This window comes from Coturnix japonica, chromosome 22 (assembly GCF_054131305.1).
Source record: "Coturnix japonica strain WE chromosome 22, WE-NBRP24, whole genome shotgun sequence".
In the NCBI taxonomy this organism is placed as follows: Eukaryota; Metazoa; Chordata; class Aves; order Galliformes; family Phasianidae; genus Coturnix; species Coturnix japonica.
Window position 1 is genome coordinate 2228831 of NC_140684.1, and position 20090 is coordinate 2248920.

Below are 20090 nucleotides of genomic sequence, written 5' to 3' on the forward strand. Positions count from 1 at the left end.
TTGCCTGTGGCTGGTGTGTGCACCTGGAGCTCAGCCCTGTGCAGCCAGGAGGGGCTGGGTAGGGACCATACTGCTCAGTGCTGGGAAGAGCATGGCAGGGTTTGTGTGCCACGATGCAACTGGGGCTGGTACCAAGAAACGCTTTCTTAAATTCAGTAATGAAAAAGGGAGCATTTTAGTCTTTGATTTTTGTATTTCCATGTTACTAAATGTAAGGAAGAAGGCTGGAGGCAGTGAATGCCTTTGATACTCGTACTTCCCATACCCTCTAAAGCAGACCAGCTTGCCACAGTACATTTTGACAGGGCCATCAAAAAACTGATGCCTGACTTGGGCTGAGAAGACATGTTTGAATGCTAAAGAATTATTAACTGGAGCTCCCCATGATCTCTCCATCACCATGTGCGCTCAGCAGCGCTCAGACCAGGCAGGAGCTGGGCATTGAGCTGCACACACACACCTGCAGTCTCACTGTAAATAGCACTGGGACTGAAGTAGCGTGGTCACCTTGGGTGCTCACTGTCTGGGAGCAAGGACAAAGCCTAATCCTTTCCCTTGGCCTTTATAGCAGGTACAAAATGCAGGTCACGTGAACACATGTTCAGTACTCCCTACGAGGAGTCTGTGCCACCTCCTCCCTGCTTCAGCATTTGGTTTTGCTGTTTTCCTGTTGCTTTCCCTGCTGTGCAGCTGCAGCTCGTTCCTGCTGTCACCAGGGGCTGTTCCCTGACCTCCAGACACAGGCTGTGCTTTCTGAGTTGCAGGCACTGTCCTGTACCTGAGCTTTTCTCCCTCCTGGCGCTCCCAGGAGCTTTTCTTCCTCCTTTCTGGTGTCAATGGAGCTCCCCAGAGCCTTGCCCTGTGCCTGGCTTGCCCGTGGCTTTGTCTGTCAAAGAAATGAACAGCTCAGGCTGGGGACTTACACAAAGTGACAGGAAATGTGAACAGCATCTGCTGATGTGCTGAAGGCAGCAGAAGCTGCTGAAAGTAGCTTTGTTTACTTGTTGCCTCTCACTGAGCTTTCCTGGTGTACTTTCACTCTGTGTCAGTTCAGCTGTGCCAGCCGTCTCTGAGCTGGATTTCTGCTGGCAGCCTTTGGAGCAGTGTGGCAGGAGGTTGCACTCAGTGCTCCAGCAGGGCTCCTTCCTGCATGTGCGGGGGCAGCAGTGCAGCAGTCCCAGCCCAGCCTGGTGGCTGCAGGCTGCTCTGGGTGCTCTGCAGCTTCTGACATCTCCACCTTACTTAAAAAGAAAACAAACCATTGTGGAAACTGGGAGGGAGATACAGAGCTCCCAGTCCCTGTGACGCATCTAAGTGAACACTTGAAGTGTCATCACCTTTTTCTTGAATGCAATGGCTTAGGCAAAGCCTCGCCCCGGCCCTGTGGGGTATCCACAAAACGTTCTGGAAATGTGGAGGGTGGTTTTGCTGTATGCAGGGTGTGGAGCTGCCGATGCCTGTACAGTATTGCATTCCATGTGACACTGCTTTGCCTGCAGCTGAGCAGCTGTACTGCAGAGGTGTGTTGGAGCTACACAGTGTGTCAATGCAAGGGGACAGCTGCCTCTGGCTGCAGAGTACCCATTCTTTAACGTAAGAGACTTCTGAAGACTAAACTAAATCTGTTGTAAGCTGTGCCATCCCCCTGCTTCCCTCCCTCCCTGCTCCATGCAGGGGTTGTGGAAGGTGCAAACCCTGTAGGCAAGTGGGTCTATGTTGATCCTGCAAAGGGAGGAGAGGGCACTGCTTGGTGCACTTATGTCCAGTAAATAGTAACTGCAGAACAAAATACTGCCTTTATCCCCTGGTTTTAATCCCTGGTTTGGTTGCCATTCTCCCCTCCCCACTATGTTGACCTCTGTCCCTCTCTCCAGAGCACCCGCCTGGCGTGGCACTTGTCAACGGCAGTGGCCCCCACGAGAGCCTGAAGGGTGAAAAGGATGCCAGGCAAAATGGACATGAGGAGGCTGACACAGGGGAAGATGGGAACGACCAGGAGGTCATTGTCATCCAAGACACAGGATTTACTGTCAAGATCTGTGCACCCGGGATAGAGCCCTTCTCCCTGCAGGTACCTCTCTGCCAACTGGGAGGGGACAGGAGTGGGAGCTGGAGAGGCACCCAGGCTGAGGACTAGGCATGGAGTGATGTTCATGATCCTGGTCCTAGTGGACGCAGAGGGCAGAGCATGAGGTTCCTGATTTATTGTTTTCATGATGGGGTTAAGTGGAGAGGGAGACAGCAAAGCATGGAGGGTGCAGGAGATAAGCTGCTAAACCAATGACTTTTAGAGGAAATGAGTAGGTGATGTGAGCACAAAGCTGTCTGGCTTAGGCTGTGCAGGCATTGGGTGGACAGAGGTAGGTGGGAAGTAGAATTAGGCAGGATGTAGTTGCCCCGTGTTCATTTCAGCAGGGCTTGGGGATGGAGTTGAGCCCCAAGGATAGAACTTTCCCATTTCTGGGCTGTCTTAAAGAAGGGATGTGAAAACGTGACCCAAGGGTCTGACAGGAAGGGAAAACCTCTTGCCTGCCCAGAGGTTTTGGCATGTTGCACCTTCTGTCTGAGCTGGGTTTGGCACAGTGACATGTGCCAGAGCTGTCTGGGGAAGGCACACAGTTGCCTGTACATCAAGGGAACGACACAGCTCCCCTTCACTTTCTGCAGAGCTCTGCTGCATGCAGCATTCTGTGTCACAACGGCCACAGCACCTGCTGCCAGACCATGACAGGCGTTTACATGCCCAGCTGATCCTGTGGTTTTGCTTGGCACTTCACCGAAAACCATTTGGATGAAGTGTCTTTAATCTGGGGGGAGGCATTTTGAGTCGGAAGCCTTATCTCCCCAAGACCAGCAGAGAGAGCAGTGAGGTTACATCCCCTGTGGAACTAGCTGTATCTCAGGTAGCTTTTTCTTCCTTTAAATCCTTTTTGCTGTTAGTTTTAATAGGCTAATAATAGCAGGCCACGTTGTTTACAGCGGCTTATGTAAACTACCCTGAGTCCTCGTAGCTTGAGAGCAACGTCAGTGGTGCTGGAGCCAGGGCAGGCAGGCAGGGGAGCAGCCCGGGACCACAGGTTCAGCATGGATCCTGTGTGGCTGGAGCCATGTGTTCCCATGCCTGGAGGGGCAGCACCATGCAGTGGGTACCACAGCAGGTGAGTTTAGGAAGTGGCCTCTTCTGTTCTCACATCGTTCTGATCCTCAGCACAGATGTGCAGTGTGGATGGATAAGGGATGAACCCCTGTTTTCCCCTCGCCTTCTGTTTCTTCCCTGCCCTGTGCTCAGCACAGTGCAAGGCTGTGACATTTGTTTGTGCTGACCCTGCCAGATGTGACACCTTTACGTGTACTCCAGAACAGCTCTTCATGCCTGTTGCCACTGGAGCTTGCTGACATGCTGAGCATTGCTAGGAGAGCAGAGATGTCCCTAATGTGTTTGTTCTCTTGAGTCCTCTTTGGATGCGTGCTTGAGGGTGAACTGGCTAAGAATAACTGGCTGGGTTGTTCTCTTCATAAGGTCTCTCCTCAAGAGATGGTGCAAGAGATCCACCAAGTCTTAATGGACCGTGAGGATACCTGCCACCGGACTTGCTTCTCTCTGCAACTGGATGGCAATGTCCTTGATAATTTTGCTGAGCTGAAAACTATTGAAGGACTGCAGGAGGGCTCGCTGCTGAAAGTGGTGGAAGGCAAGTTACTTTGGGAGGGAATGAGCAAGGAGTGGTTCTGGCAACCTGGCAGCCCTTCCTTGTGGTTTCTTGTTGAGAATGGTGTGCTGAAGCAGTAAGCATCTGTGTAATTCCAGTTTCTTTCCTCCCTTTCTGCTTATCAGAACCATACACAGTGCGAGAGGCCAGGATACATGTGCGTCACATTCGGGACCTTCTGAAGAGTCTTGACCCTTCAGATGCTTTCAATGGTGTGGACTGTAATTCTCTGTCATTCCTGAGTGTCTTCACTGAAGGAGACCTGGGAGGTATGGGGCAAAAAGGCTTATGTGGTGTGGTCACTGTTCTTGTTCCCCTGACTCCCTGCTTCATTAAAGCACAGTGTAACAGTCAGCTGGGCCACCTCACTCAGGAGTGCAGAGAAACACTCTGAGAACTTCTGCTTGGAGGATGGATTGGTACGTTTTTCAGCACTGATTTTCCATCTTTCTCCATTGTAGACAGCGGAAAACGAAAGAAAAAAGGTACTGAAATGGAACAAATTGACTGCACCCCTCCTGAACATATCCTTCCAGGTAGCAAAGAGAGACCCCTGTGTGCCCTTCAGCCCCAGAACAGAGACTGGAAGGTAGAGTTCTCCTGTGCAATTGCAACAGCTGTCAGCATATACCTTGCAGCAAACGTGTTCAGGGATTGAAAAATGCATTGAGGTGGACTTTGGGATTTGCTCTGCTTGGTGCTTAATGAGTGCTGGAATAGCACTGCTTAGCCAAGAGAATAAAGTCCAAAAGCTAGTGTGCAAAATGCTGGATGCAAAGTCTGGACATCTGCAGAGCATAACATTGGCCAGTCTTGCTGGGGAGGGGAAGCAGGGAAGGGAGAGCTGCATTGCTCTGAAAAGTCCTGGAGACAGGATCTGCAGATCAGTACAGATTATCCTTAGGTTTCCCATGCCCTTGCACTTGGATTCCGTTTTTAGAAGCTGCCATTTGAAAACCAGTACAGCAAGAAATGCATGCCTTGTGCAGCCCAGAGTCCCAGAGTGTCTGTTTTTACCTGTGTCTTATGTGTGAAAAGCTGCAAATTGGGGCAGATTAGTGGACTGCAAGGCTATATTCTAGAGACCAATTTTTTTGTAAGCTCTGTTTGTGAAACCAAGCAAAGGCAGCAGGTAAAAGGAGTCTGGCTTGTACATCAAATGGTTCTGTAACTCAGGGGTATTAATTCCTACTGATAGGAACTGCTTCTGTTGTATTCTGTAGCCTTTGCAGTGCCTAAAGGTATTGACAATGAGTGGCTGGAATCCTCCACCTGGTAACAGGAAGATGCATGGAGACCTCATGTATTTATATGTCATCACAGTGGAGGATCGACACGTCAGTATCACTGCATCCACGAGAGGATTTTACTTGAATCAGTGAGTAACTAGCATTCCTTCTGTCCTGCCCTGCAGCAGAGATCTTGTAATACCCAATCGGAAAAGAACATGGAAAGAAACATGCTGCTTGATTTTTTACCTCTGATTGTTTTCTGTGTATGTGTGTGTGTGTGTGTGTGGAAAGCAGCTTATTTCAATTCACTGCTCACATGGGGTTTGTAGGAGTTGTTCTACTGGATTGGGCTGTTTACTTATGCCTGGTACCTCTTCTCTATTGTGGATGAATGCCTGATGCTTAAGGGAAAGTTGAAACGTCCCATAATGACAGCAACTAATGGTAGTATTTTGAGCTGTGGAGGGAATTCCTTCCTGACCATTGCAAATAGCTCGTTTTGCCCTAAAGGAAAAGCGCAGTCTGCCAGTACTTCCTGACCTGGGCACAGGTTTGACTAGGATTGTTTTTCTAAACAGTGCCTGTGAGAGACTGTTAACGTTACTACACAGTGCCCAGGAATATAAGAATGACTGCACTGAAAAAAGACAAAACTCGAGCATGTTTCTACTTTGTGTCCCATTATGAGTTGGTTGTTCTGTGTTACCCTGACTTGTGGAAAAAAGTAGTTTGTATTCCATGGTTGCCTGTGAAACCATGAGTCTCAGTTATGACAACAGCATGTTTCTTTCCTCTTGCAGGTCTACTGCATACAACTTCAATCCCAAACCTGCAAACCCCAGTTTTCTCAGTCATTCCTTGGTGGAACTACTTAACCAGATCAGCCCTACCTTCAAAAAAAACTTCTCTGCTCTGCAGAAGAAACGGTAGCAGCTCTTCTTCCTCTCTAATCACCTTTGGTGGTATGATGTTGCTTGGTGAGGCTGGGGCACATGGCTGGTTTGTCCTTAGCAGCAGCTGATGCAGAGCAGGGTCAGACCGATAACCTCATCACTTCACTCTGAATACAATAAAACCAAAGCATAAAATATCAGGAACCCTAATATGTGGTGGCTTTAAAAAGGCTTGGAGTGGAGAGAGTGATTAAACATGAATGCGTATTTCTTTTCTCTAATTTCCTTTAGCTCCTGTAATAATAAGGAGCAATAATAGGTTGTTTTATTTTCCTGTTCTTGCTGCAGAGACCATCTATTCTACTCCAGGACAGTGGATCCTTTGCAGAAGCCTGTCATTCTTTAGAGTCCGCTTAATGAACTGCCTCAGCTCAGCAGGATGCAAATTGACAGGCACATGGTGTGGCTTTCAAGAGTTCTGCTTCTGCTCTCATTAGGAAGATGAAAGTGACACCATACAAGGGCTGGAAATTAGCAGTGGCCACACAGCCACCACAGCAACTATCCGGCCATTTAAAAATTATTATACTGCATTGCTTGTTGGGCCAGCAGTAAATACAGATGAGACTCTGGCACCTGCTGAGAGCAGACAGATTACACAGAAGGCCATTAAGGGAAGCTTGCTTTTTCACTTCATTACTGAACGTGTGCTATAGGCTTGTTTATAATGCAGCCCTTACAGACTGCAGCGAAAGCTGAGAGCTAGTCTGACAGAGATGGCTGGGAGTGGTGATCCTCTGCATGTGCCCCTGGTTTGTGCTGAATGGGAAGTGTGCCGGGGAGATACAGCTGAGGACAGGGGAATGAAGAGAGCCCAGTTTGTTCTCTAGATGGTGGCTGAGAGATACTGCCAGCTCAGTCATTAAGGGCCATCACTGCTTGTTTAATGACGTGATCTTGCTATGTTTGCTAGAAATTGGCATTGCAGCAGAGGGAAAATTCTCTTAGAATAGAAAGAAATCTTTCTTTGGAAAATATCTAATTGTTTCCACTCCCTAATTAGGGTTCAGAGACATCCCTTTGAAAGGATAGCAACTCCTTTCCAAGTGTACAGCTGGACAGCTCCACAAGCAGAACATGCCATGGACTGTGTCCGAGCAGAAGATGCATACACTTCCAGGCTGGGCTATGAAGAGCACATACCTGGACAGGTATCAGTCTAACTCTCTCTGAGAACCCTAGCAATAGTTCTGCTGCTCACTGCACTGGGAACCAGTTAACTTTTACCAGCAAGTAAACCTTTGGTATTTGTGAAAGGGTTTTGCGCATCAAGGAAAACTTGCATGAGTCTTTGTTCTCAATGATATCTTTAACTACAGAGGGCTGAGCTACCAAGACTGCAGCTTCCCTGAGTATGTGGGAGTCTGAGCTCAAGTACCTATAAAACTGTGTCCCTGCTTTGACCGGCATGGCTGCTCCTTGCAAACAGCAGTGTTCCTCTGTGCTGGTCAGGCCTGGAAAAGCTCTCATGTCTCTCAGCATACTCTCCTATGGGTGTCAGTTGCAGCCTCGTAGCGTTAAATGTTCCAGGCTGTGCACTGTGCTAGACTGTCATGGCTGCATGTAGGCAGTGCCTGTGGGGTGACCATGTTGCAGTGTGCTTGCTAACCAGGTCTGCACTGGGTTACTCTGGTGTTGGCAATCTGACATTTCAGATAAACTGTGCTGACTAATGTGGACTAACAAGATCTATCCCATATGGATGTTGAATGAGGTCAACTCATGAGGGGTGATCCTGATGCTAATTTTCTTCCTCTGAACATCATGGCAGCCTGAGTTCTTTCCTTCTTTCCTTCTTTCCTTCTTTCCTTCTTTCCTTCTTTCCTTCTTTCCTTCTTTCCTTCTTCTTTCCTTCTTTCCTTCTTTCCTTCTTTCCTTCTTTCCTTCTTTCCTTCTTTCCTTCTTTCCTTCTTTCCTTCTTTCCTTCTTTCCTTCTTTCCTTCTTTCCTTCTTTCCTTCTTTCCTTCTTTCCTTCTTCCCTTCTTCCCTTCTTCCCTTCTTCCCTTCTTCCCTTCTTCCCTTCTTCCCTTCTCCTTTCCCTGGTAAATGAGAAATGCTGGCTTGCCAGCATCCACCTGCAGCACATATTGCTTCCCACAAGGCTTTGACTCTTTCAGACCAGAGACTGGAACGAGGAGCTGCAGACCACGCGAGAGCTGCCACGCAAGAACCTGCCTGAAAGGCTGCTGAGAGAACGAGCCATTTTCAAGGTAACTTCGGGATCTGCAGGCAACTCTATTACACAGCCCCTTCCCTGCTGCCCATGTCATACCTAGACATTTCACCCAGGCTTGCACTGTAGAAACTGCAAGATGGGAGTCCCCTTTTGTGAGCTAAGGGGTCTTGTTCTCTCTCACAAATCGTATAATCATCTAGGTTGGAAAAGGCCTTCAGGATCATCACATCCAACCATCAATCTGAGTTAGCAAATCCCACCACTAAACCATATCCCTTAGTGCCATGTCCACATATCTTAAATACCTCCAGGGATGGGGACTCCACCCTAATCAGGACTTCCCTGGGCAACCTGTTCCAGTGCTTGACCAATATTTGCCTTCTGCTCCCAGCTCTGCAGGGAAGAATTGTAGTCCTTGCCCCCATGTCTCCCAGCTGACCATGAGATGGTCTCCTCTTAGTCCTCCACTGTTGTGTTTGATCCAGTCCTCCTTCAAGCGAGTAGGAGGAGCAGCAGCAGGGATATATGATTAAAACTAAACCCTCCTCAGCAGAGAGCTCATGAGACTGAGCCATGGGGATCCCTAATGCTCTGGCTCCTGGAGCTTGTATCCAAGCCACTGGCCAGGCTCACAAGAGCAAAAGCCAGCTGACCTGCCTGCCTGCTGGAGGGCCACGAGGAGGTGAGGAGCAAAGAGATTTTCAGAGAGCTTTGAGGGCGAGGTGTGGGGAGGTTGTTATCCATTTCTTACCTGACTTTCTTTCTGGCTACCTCCAGGTTCATAGTGACTTCACTGCAGCAGCAACAAGAGGTGCCATGGCTGTCATTGATGGCAATGTCATGGCCATCAACCCCAGTGAAGAGACCAAGATGCAGATGTTCATCTGGAACAATATATTCTTCAGTCTGGGCTTTGATGTCCGTGACCACTACAAGGACTTTGGTGGGGATGTTGCTGCTTATGTAGCACCTACCAATGATCTCAATGGTGTGCGGACTTATAACGCTGTGGATGTAGAAGGGCTGTACACCCTGGGGACTGTAGTGGTGGATTATAGAGGTTACAGAGTGACAGCTCAGTCTATTATTCCTGGGATCTTGGAAAGGGAACAGGAACAGAGTGTCATCTATGGGTCAATAGACTTTGGCAAGACAGTTGTCTCACATCCTAAGTACCTGGAGCTGCTAGAGAAGACCAGCAGACCGCTTAAGATTCAGAAGCACAAAGTCCTGAATGACAAGAACGAGGAGGTGGAGCTGTGCTCCTCAGTGGAGTGCAAAGGCATTATTGGCAATGATGGGCGTCACTACATTCTGGACCTGCTTCGCACTTTCCCTCCAGATCTAAACTTCCTACCTGTTGAAGGGGAGGAAATGCCAGAGGAATGTAAGAAAATGGGGTTCCCCAAGCAGCACAGACACAAGCTTTGCTGTCTCCGGCAAGAGCTTGTTGATGCCTTTGTAGAGCACAGGTGAGCTGAGCTCCCCGCGTCTTCCACTTGCAACTGGTGGTGGTCAAAGTCAGAGCTCTTGGGAGCAGGCAACTGATTTACCCATTGCTTGGCCCTGCAGGTGCAATTACAGAGGCTGACTTAATGAGAGGTGGAACAGTAGAGATTCTGACAGGGCTGTAGGGAACTGGGGAAGAAGTGGTTTGCTCTTTAGTCTCCAGATCTGTTTTGATGTTTCATATCCCTTCTCTGCAGATGCTCTGGTTACCTTATATCTGGGGAATGGGAAGGATTTATGCTTGCTTTTTAAGGCTTTCCAGACATCTCAAACACTACATTTTTCACTTAAGGCTGAAAAAAATGACCAGTAGGAACTGCTGTGGGGAGTTCTGTGGTGGAGTGTGTTGGTGTTGGGCTCATACAGTGCAGGAGAGGGAGCTGGAGCTCTGGGAGCAGGCAGTCATGTGGTGCAGATGCACGGGGTAATGCTGCTGCTTCCCATGTCGGGGGCTGCAGGGTGTTCTGCTACCACAGACAGTCAGAGTCTGTGCTCCACTTGCTGGGAAGATGAGCCCTCAGCTCCTGCCAGAGGAGCTCTGCCCACTAAGCAACCAGTTCTGCAGCCAACACCCTGCGCCATCTTGCCCTGTGCCCACAGGCACCTTCACTTCTGCTTGGGAGAGGTTCCAGACCAGCAGGACCATGGCTGGAGGCTGCTGCTGCATGGCCTGCAAAGCTCCCTGTGCTCAGGTTTTGTAGTAAAATTACAGCTGGATTTCATGTGTCAGTTCTGTGTGTTTGGCAGTAAGAGCTACCATGAGCTGTCTGCTGGTATTGCAAGGAGATGAGTTTCCCATTGTGATATGCAATGACAGCTCACTTTGTCTCTTCTGACATGCTAATGGAAGATATTAGAATCATGCACTCTCTGATTTCAGAAAGCTCACTGATAGAGGGTCAGTTGTGCCTTTGCAGAGAGAAACTGGGTGGCCTGTTACCCCAGCTCTGAGCTGTTCCCCTTATAGCAGAATGGTGATCCTCTTGGATTCTCCTGCTGTACTGAATTCCTCTCTTACTTTGCTATAGGTATCTCTTATTCATGAAGCTGGCTGCATTGCAGCTGATGCAACAGAAAGCCAACAAACAGGAGAGCTCAGCTGCACTGGAAAATGGCACCTCTCCGGAGAATGGGACAGCAGAAAGCGAGAAGTCTGAGTCAGATGATGGTAAAACAGATGACAACATGACTGGACTTGATCAGGTTAAAGAGCTGGCTGAGACCATTGCATCTGATGATGGAACAGGTATTTAATCCTCTGCATCAGAAGCAGCTCAGGCCTGCTGCCCTGCTGGTGGCTGTGCCTCTGGTAGGAGCTGTGCCAAACCAGAGGTGCTTATTTGTGGTTAAACAGGACAAGCACTGGCTTCTGCTATTGATAATGTTGTTTTAGCTCTTTGCATAGAGCCATTCAAGCACCAGTCCATTAATCACCCTGACTGCCTGGGGGCAGGTTGTTAGTGTCTCCGAAGCACAAACCTACCAGCTCTGATGCAGGAATGAGAGCCTTGCCAGCAAGCAGCTCTGCAGGGCCAGGGCTGGGAAATGTGCAGTGCTTCAGCACCTTCAGAAATCCCAAAGTATCTGATTTTGCATTTTTGCAGCTATTCTCCTTTCCATATATCTTACAATTGAATGTATTTATAGTGGATTTCTGCAAAATGTGCCATCATTACTGCTTTTAATAACAAAACTTCTCTCTTTAATAGCCAGGTTGTCCTTTTCTGTAACCCACATTCATTTGTTCTCTTCTTCTTCCTTCTCCAGTTGATCCCAAAAGCAGAGAAGTGATTCGAAATGCTTGCAAGGCCGTGGGCTCCATTAGTGACACATCATTTGACATTCGGTTTAACCCAGATATTTTCTCACCAGGTGTGTGTGCATACAGAGCTCGCTCTGGTCCGTTTTCAGGAGATTGCTTTTATGCAGTCAGACAAAATTCTGTTCCAAAGCCTTAACTGATACCACTGGCTTTTGGTGCAGGGTTCCCCATGCAGCCCAAAGATACAGAAAAGAGCTAAAATTGATCTCAGTGTTCGAACTACCCAATGTAGGCAGTGAGCTGCCTCCCACCACTGCACTCAGTGGAGGTTCTCAGGGTGCTGTCAAGAATCTCGAGACTCTCCAGCATCCCACTGCTGGACATGAGAAAAGAGGTGGATGTGGGGGAGACGGGTTACATTTGATCCTGTTTTTTTTTCTTCACACACAAAATAATCCACACAGTTGTAGGGGAATGAATGATGTTGGGTTGTCAGTGAAGGGCAGGGTTTATTTTCGTAACATTGTGGTCAGTAGGTCATGGTGCCCTTTAAAATACATGCACTGATCACAGGCATTCAATGTAGCTCTCAGTGGCTGGAATCAGCATGCTGTGTTTGGAAATACAGTAAAGCTATCAAAGTGTTAAGCGGGGCAAATGCAGAGGCTGTGTGTGCAGATTGCAGGGCAATGGCTGCATAGTTGAGTTTGGTGTGGAAAAAATATGTCAGGAGGAGCATGTGTTCTTAAGTCTGGTATTAACTAGTGCTTTGGCACTGACTTTGCAGCTAGAACTTAACTTTGTTTTAATTTTCATGTGCCAAAGCAAAGGCTCTGAGCTTCCATTACTTGAAGTGTACGTTGGCCCGTCTGCTATACATGCTGCTCCAGCCTAGTCTGGTCTCTTTTACTGTCAGTATACGTAGCACTTGTCAATAGGTAGAATGCGATTTGAGCCTTTAGAAGGAAGCTACATTAAAAGGGAATGAATGGGGACAGAGCAGCACAACCAGTATCCAAGAGAAGGAGGTAGTACTCTTCCCATTTAGAATCTGCAGATCAGATGAGTTTTGAAGAAGCATTTTTAATCTGAGGGAGGCAGATCCACTTCAGCTTTTTAGCTGCTATTACTACATGTTTTCTGTACGTGAGTTAGTTTTCCTTTTGAGTTCATGTTTGATGTTTTCCTCTTGCCCTGCTAGGTGTTCGTTTTCCTGAGTCTAGCAAAGAGGAGGTGCAGGATCAGAAGCAGTTACTGAAGGATGCTGCTGCATTCCTGCTCTCATGCCAGATCCCAGGTTTGGTAAGCAGCTAAGGGCCAGCAGAAATCTCTTGGGAAGGTTACTTCAAGCTTGGCCACTCTGAGCAAGCACTGCAGTAGTGGTATGACAACTTCACCTCCCAGGCCAACGCTGCACTCTGCTGCTGGCAGCCAAGTTCTGGCACCAGGGGTTGCAATGTGGTAAATAGTGCCAGCATCTCTGGTGCAAGCACAGGAGGGGTTTTCCATGTCCTGTCTTACAGAACAGTTTTCCCACTCACTCCAACAAAGAATTTTTAGCACTAGCGATCAGTGTTATTGCTGAGAGTTTGAGACAGTAAAGATCACAGAAGTCATCCTCCCAAGCCCTGGGCATCACACACTGCTTTTGTGTATCGGACCTTGATTGTGACTCAGTTGGTGGCTTATAACTTGGAGTGTACTGGGAAGTTGTTCATGCTCGTATCTAAAAACTCCTCCTGCAGGTTTTACGCATTCTGGGTGCTTCCCCATGTGCCTGGCCCGATAAGAAATACCAGCTGTTTTCTCTAAAGTGACTGCTGTGTTGCAGCTGGCATTATAACAGGGAGGCTGGGTCTGGTCATCTCCTCTGAGAGGTCTTGGGGCTGTTGGTTTTACCTAGGAGGGTATTTTCATTGCTGGAAAACTTATTTTGTGCTGTACCTCCCTATAAATTCCCTGGTTTCTTACTCAGCATAAGCTTTAATGGCTCGCTATTCAGTTTGAAAATAAAAAAAGTAGGAGAAGTGAATCACAAAAGGACATGATGGTGATTGTTGTTTTGCAAGAGCTGTGATACACTGGTACGTAATGTGACATGCTGCACAGGCACTGTCCGCCCTGCTCTGTGTGTTGGAATGTAACTGTGTTACTCCATGATGTGGATTAAATGACTCTTTATCAGCACTGCAACACAACTTGAAATGCAAGTGCCATTTCCCATTATCAGCAAAGTGCCTCACAGTCACCAATTAAAAATATTTCAGTGAACCAATGAAGCTGTACACAAACAGCAGCTCTCCCATGGGCTGGAAGCTGTCCCTGCCCTGTCCTGTACCTCTGCAGGGGAACCGTGGGCTGTGGTCTTCATGTCTGTGCTCCATAACCAACGTTTGAATGTACCCTGCAGGTCAAGGACTGCCTGGATCACACGGTGCTCCCCATGGATGGGGCTACCTTAGCAGAGGCCATGCACCAGAGGGGCATCAACATGCGATACCTAGGCAAAGTGATCCACTTCATCACCAAGACCCCCGGCCATGCTCAGCTGGATCACATCTTTGTAAGCATCAGCCTTAACTTCAGACTGTCAGCTCCAGCTGCCTCTGGCCTAACGTGCCCTGTACAGATTTCAACTTGGCTAATTGCTTTCTCTGTGAAAAAGAACCAGAAGGACCTGTAGGTGGTCGATGTGGGAGTTTTACTCCCAGCTCCTTAATGGCTCTTGCTGTGTTAGGCTGTTTGAGTGTCCTTTGGGATAAAAAAGTTGTTGAGGGATTCCCAGGTGTTGTTACCTGCATTGCGGTTGGATTTCAAGCCATTCATTTTTAAGCCTCTGATATCTGGCAAGGCTTTGGGTCTGACTGGGAGGTGGTGCTGTGAGCATGTCTGTGTGGGGCTGCAGGGTGAGCTCTGCAGTACAAGGGAGCCAGCTCATGGTGACCTGGGGGCCCTTCCCCATCCACAGGAGTGTTATCAAATACAGAACAGTTCTGTGTTGTAGGGTAAGAGAAGAATGAGGTGCCTTGCGTGCATCTTGGTAAAAGCCCACTTAAGGAAAGCGTGTTTTTCATTGTTGTTATTGACTGACTCTTAAGTCTTCGCTTTTTATTCCTTGGGGTAGAAAATTGGCATCAGTGAACTGATCACTCGATCAGCGAAACACATCTTCAAGACGTACCTCCAGGTATGACCTGCAGCCGAACCTCTCGCCTCCTCTGTTCTCTCTAATGATTTTTTTTTTTGCAAATCGAGTGCTGTTTAGTTTCTTCTCTCATTAGTGTTCACGGGTGTTGCCTAGCAACAGGGAGCACAGGCTCATTAGAGCTAAAATAGGTGTAGGCCTGTGCGCAAGGGAAAACAAGTCCCCACTTGAAGATTGGTTTTCCCAGAGAAGAAATGTTCATGCTTCTCTTTGCCAGATCCTCCTTGCACTGAAGGTTTTTACAAATCACAGCTGGTCTTCCTTGTAACGCCTTTTGTTGCTTTTGCCCTCATAAGGAGCTTTTCTGAATTGAATGAACACTGATGCATCTGTATTCCTGTACATATGTAGCATGGCAATGCACCTGATTTTATTCCAGTGTCAGATCTGCATTATAGTCACTAGTTTCTCTGCCCCAAGTGGCAACCCACAGTAGAACTGTGTATTTGCATGTATGTTGTACCTTTATTTTTTATCTACATAATTCTGTCTGTGCTAGTTGCAAATATTTGCCTCTTTGTTTCTTCTCTCCTTCACCTGGGAGATATTCCTGTTTCTGGGAGGACTGGGTTTGTGCAAGTGTTGGGTCAGAGTAATGCTGTGTGATGGCAGATGTGTTCCACAACTGACTTCTGTGTCTCACTATAGGGTGTGGAGCTGTCAGGTTTATCAGCAGCCATCAGCCACTTCCTCAATTGCTTTCTAAGCTCCTTCCCAAACCCCATTGCCCATCTTCCAGCTGATGAGCTGGCCTCCAAGAAAAAAAATAAGAAAAGGAAAAACAGGAACCTTGGAAATGCTGATAATACAGCGTGGGCCAGCATGACCCCTCAGGAGCTGTGGAAGAACATTTGTTCAGAAGCAAAGAGCTACTTTGATTTTAGTCTTGAATGGTAAGCAAACAAAATTGCCTTTACTTGTGCCTCAACTCTTATTAGCTAACAATAAGAGCTACAGACTGTTATATGACCTTCCTTTTTTGATTTCTGTTTGCATATAAATTTGCATTCTTGAGGAAATCTTGTGGGCATGTAATGGAAAGAAATCAGGCAAAGACCAGCAGAGGGAAGTAGTTGCCATCCACACTGAGATGAAGCCTTTGAGGCAAAGGGGAGAAGGGGCAAAAGATACTTGTCTATAAGAAAGATGATATAGGCTGAAGGCAGCTTGTGTTCCTAAAACAAGGGCAGCTTCTCCTGCATCTGAACCAGATGGTCAGGGATGCTGCTGGCACATGCAAACATTGAATGTTGAACTGAAAGTGGGAGCAAACAGGGCCCCAAGAGAAATGATGATGAGCAGCTGAAGCCAGTGATTGCACCTTCCATGTCAGGGACAGCTCACTGTGTGCCAGGAGCTGAAAGTACTCAGACTTACTCAGACCCTGCAGGGAGCTGTGAAGAGCTCACCGAATTTCAGTGCTACTGTGCAGCTCTGTAAGCACCATTAGCACCCAAGGTATTGTTGCTGGTTTCAGTCAGCACTTAGCTGTAGAGGGAGCCACCACAGAGTAGGGATGTTCTTGAGCAGAAACTTCCTTGGGAGCTCAAGCCTTTGTGTGCTTCTTGCAGTGAGAATGCTGACCAAGCAGCCGAAATGTATAACCTACAGAAAATCACCCTTCTTCGGGAAATCTCCCTCAAAACTGGAGTCCAAGTAAGATCAATATCTGCCCTCCTTCCATCACCTTCGGTACTGACAAGTGTGCAGTGCAAAATGCTTGGCAGGGTCAGCCTTGCAGGCACACGGTGCAAGCCCTGAGAGGCCTCTGAGGAATGGAATACAGGGTCTAATCCCATGAGAAGAGGCTTTAAATCCAGTTCCCTTTAGGGTTAATTGGTCGTGTGTCTCCTGCCCAGCTCTGACAGACCAAACCATCTTGTGCCAGCACAGCTGTGCCTTTGCATGCAGAGCTCCCAGCACACGCTTGTGGTGTTGTACACCTTCACGGGACCCTTAAAAATGCCATCCCCAAGTAGTGATACATGAGCAGTTAGCTGTGACTGATTCCATGTGCAGAATTCCAGGCTCCTTTTGCTCTCCCTCCTGCCCAGTACCTCTGATTGTGACCTTTTTGTTTGTTCCTCCAGATACTGCTGAAGGAGTACAACTTTGACAACAGGCACAAGCCCACCTTCACAGAGGAGGACATTCTTAACATCTTCCCCGTAGTGAAGCATGTAAACCCTAAAGCCTCGGATGCTTTCCACTTCTTCCAGAGCGGGCAAGCAAAGGTTCAGCAAGGTACAGTTCCAGCATGACTCTGCCTCTTGAGGCTGCTGCTGGTGGAAGGAAGAGCAGTGTGTGTCTGGCGTGGCACACCCTCCACCTGCCTTCTGGTAGTTGAGGATTGTGGTCTCTTAAGAGTTGTGGTCTCAGAGGCCACCTGAAACACACATCTGCCATGGAGTCACCTGCTGTGAGGAAGGATGGATGGAGGACAGTGATTTTTCTCCAAGTTTTAGCCCTTGCTCAGGGCAGTGACTTAAAGCTGCACATCCCACCACTGTTTTTGCCAGTCATGTAGAGCTTGCTTCATGTGCATCACTTCTCCCATTCTGTTAGGGGTTATTTAGTATGAGAACATACATGAATACGTGTATATATATTTTTTTTCAGGTTTCTTGAAGGAGGGATGTGAGCTCATCAATGAAGCCTTAAACTTGTTCAACAATGTGTATGGTGCTATGCATGTAGAAATCTGTGCCTGCCTGAGGCTGCTAGCTCGTCTCAATTACATTATGGGAGATTATTCAGAGGTAAGCAGAGGGCTCAGGCAGGGTCCATTTGTTCTCTCATTTGTGTCCTGTGCTTATTTGCTCAAGTGCGTGACACTCTGTGACTTGCTCTGGGCCTTCTGTTCTGTTTAGGCCTTAAGTAATCAGCAGAAAGCGGTGCTAATGAGTGAGAGGGTCCTGGGTATCGAACATCCCAACACGATTCAAGAATATGTAAGTATGGGGTATGGGGAGAGGAGCAGCGCTCCACATGTGCACCTGGAGTCGGAAAGCCATAATTCACACCTCCATTTTGATCACAAGCTTCATGCTTATGATTTTGTAAGCTCTATATAAAAGTGTTTGCATTACAAGCACTGCACATGATCAGTATTTGTCCCCCCTGAGACGATAGGGGTTTTGTCTGCTGAGCGTATCATTAATTCTTCTGGCTTTTACCTTGGGCTTATGCCAAAACCAAGAAATATCAAGAACCCTCAAAGAGCACAACCACAGCTTCTCCGAAATGTAGTTCAATTTTGAAATATGACTTGAGGTTCATAAGAGATTCTGAAGTGAAACATTTCAACAGTTCTTTCTCTGTGCTGTATTTTATGTGCTGTGGGTACCGCAGTGGTGTGCCCAGCTGGGGAAAGGAGCAGAAAGGAGAGATCACTTTGATTTACAAAGTGTTAAAACATTAATGCTGGATTTTGCCTTCTCTTACAGATGCACCTTGCTTTGTACTGCTTTGCAAACAGCCAACTCTCTACAGCATTAAACTTACTGTACCGTGCACGCTACCTCATGCTATTGGTATTTGGGGAGGATCACCCAGAAATGGCACTCTTGGATGTAAGTAATCAGTATCTTTGAGAATCTAATCTCTGAAAGACTTTTTGGACTTAAAACCACGCATACTGCTGGCTGTCTAAACTGTTTGGGTTTTTTATCCCTGAGTTACTATCCATTAATTCCATTAGAGGAAGGGGAAAGGAGTGTGATTGTTTGGCTGGGAAGGCTGGCCTTGTTTCCCTTACATAAAATGGAGAGGGTTCATGGAATCAGGGTGAAGTTCAAAGGGGCCTCTGGGATCCATCTGGTCTGACCTCTCCCTTGCTCAAGCAGGTTGCCCAGGACCATGTCCAGGCAGCTTTTGAATGGTCTAAGGAAGGAGATTCTTTATTTTCCTTCTGTCTGGCTTGTTTGGGCTGAGCTCCCAAGGAAGAAAATGTCATATGTTATATGTGCTAGAGAGAGATCTACTGAGGACTTCTGGCTGCAAGAGCCTTTTCAAGCAACAAAGCACCTTGATGGGAACTGGGAAGCAGTAAATGTGTAATTGGAATTGCTTTTTCTGAATGCCTGCTTGACTACCTTTGTGTGATGGATCTGTGCAGAACAACATTGGCTTGGTGCTCCATGGGGTGATGGAGTATGACCTGTCCCTCCGGTTCCTGGAGAATGCACTGGCCATCAGCTCCAAGTATCACGGCTCCAAGTCTTTGAAAGTTGCTCTCAGGTGAGGCAGGGTGGAGCGCTGGGCTGGGTCTCCATCCTGGGAGTGCACTCAGTGCACATCGTGTGGGAGGGCTCTGATCTGCCTGTGTCCAGCTGTGTGCTGTTAAACCAGAGGCTCTGTCTGCTGCCAGCTGCCAGCCCCCTTGGGAGCACTGGGCTGCCTGCAGTCATGGCTGTGCTGCAGCATCTACGTCTGTCTGGAACAGAGATCCCTTGTTCTTAAGGTTAATTGAGGGATCTTCTTAATGACTCAAAAATATGTCAGGATGACCCTGACCCTCCCAGATTCTCAGGCATGTGGCAAGGGAGTGTTGGAGAGCAATGCTCATGTAATTATACCGGGAGACGAGCGTGATATATAAACACTTGAATGTAATTGTGTTGGCCCTCAGGGAGCTACCTTTGAGGAAACATTATTTGCTTCTGTCCTTCACCATTTAAAGCCTTTTATTTCACTAAAATACTGAGCAGCTTTCTGTTTCCAAGGCAGTGCTGTGTGCTCTATCCTTGAATACAGACCTGGCTTACAAACAACCAAATAGTGGTCCATTCCTCATTACTACTAACACCTTGCATCCCATCTGTTCTTCATCACAGTGAAAATAAATCTTATTAAGTGCCCACAAGAGTCTGATTTGTTTTCTAGCAGTTGATGGATGTGTATTCTGCAGAAAGAATCCTTCCTTGCCCTGTAGCATGGGATGCTTGTTGAGATCCATCATTTCCCAGGGAGTATCACTGCCAAAAATAGACATCTTTTTTTGTTCCATTTTGGAGTGGGGAGTAACCACCAGGGTGCAGTACGTGGTGCAGTACGTGGGGCTGTACGTGGGGCTGTACGTAGTCCTGTATTTGTCACCTTTGACACCACTGTTAAGATTTCTAGGCTAACCTTTCTGCTGCTGGTCATGTTCTGTGTAGCATGAAAATACTTTATCACTGAGATACCTCTAAACCTTTTTTCTTCCCTCAGCCACCACTTGGTAGCTCGAGTGTATGAGAGCAAAGCAGAATTCCGGTCAGCACTGCAGCATGAGAAGGAAGGCTACACGATCTACAAAAACCAGGTGAGGAGCCGCCGTGCTGCTCGTGTGGCTTTTTCCTGCCAGAAGCAAGGACTGACTGCAGCCAGTGCCAGAACCTGAACCCAGGGAGGCCCTTCTCATAAACAGCTCTACCAAGGAGCCTTCTTTTGAAGGACGGGGCAGAACTGCTGTCCTGTGCAATAGCTTCTGGGGGTGATGCTGAAAGTCTGTGAACTGACTGCTGCGAGTTTGTTCTTGCTGTGCCCGTCATTAGACACAA

At 47.7% G+C, this 20090-nt stretch overlaps 1 protein-coding gene across 4 annotated transcripts in view; it reads left to right on the plus strand.

The window, feature by feature from the left end:
* Window positions 1–20090, plus strand: part of CLUH (CLUH binding protein of NUMT mRNA) — a 32501-nt gene that overhangs the window by 7700 nt on the left and 4711 nt on the right. For 2 of the 4 annotated variants that reach the window (XM_015881152.3, XM_015881151.2), the window contains exons 2-23: window positions 1875–2071; window positions 3521–3692; window positions 3836–3979; window positions 4172–4299; window positions 4934–5088; window positions 5743–5868; window positions 6899–7046; window positions 8013–8105; window positions 8849–9543; window positions 10609–10826; window positions 11348–11452; window positions 12544–12644; window positions 13753–13905; window positions 14467–14529; window positions 15196–15440; window positions 16119–16203; window positions 16638–16791; window positions 17167–17306; window positions 17418–17498; window positions 17994–18119; window positions 18665–18786; window positions 19759–19852. In XM_015881152.3, coding sequence (XP_015736638.1) covers window positions 1875–2071; window positions 3521–3692; window positions 3836–3979; window positions 4172–4299; window positions 4934–5088; window positions 5743–5868; window positions 6899–7046; window positions 8013–8105; window positions 8849–9543; window positions 10609–10826; window positions 11348–11452; window positions 12544–12644; window positions 13753–13905; window positions 14467–14529; window positions 15196–15440; window positions 16119–16203; window positions 16638–16791; window positions 17167–17306; window positions 17418–17498; window positions 17994–18119; window positions 18665–18786; window positions 19759–19852 — 3545 coding nt within the window. Of the gene's footprint in view, window positions 1–1874; window positions 2072–3520; window positions 3693–3835; window positions 3980–4171; window positions 4300–4933; window positions 5089–5742; window positions 5869–6898; window positions 7047–8012; window positions 8106–8848; window positions 9544–10608; window positions 10827–11347; window positions 11453–12543; window positions 12645–13752; window positions 13906–14466; window positions 14530–15195; window positions 15441–16118; window positions 16204–16637; window positions 16792–17166; window positions 17307–17417; window positions 17499–17993; window positions 18120–18664; window positions 18787–19758; window positions 19853–20090 lie in introns of those variants that run through there. The other 2 variants (XR_014936358.1, XR_014936359.1) reach the window with 2 other exon arrangements.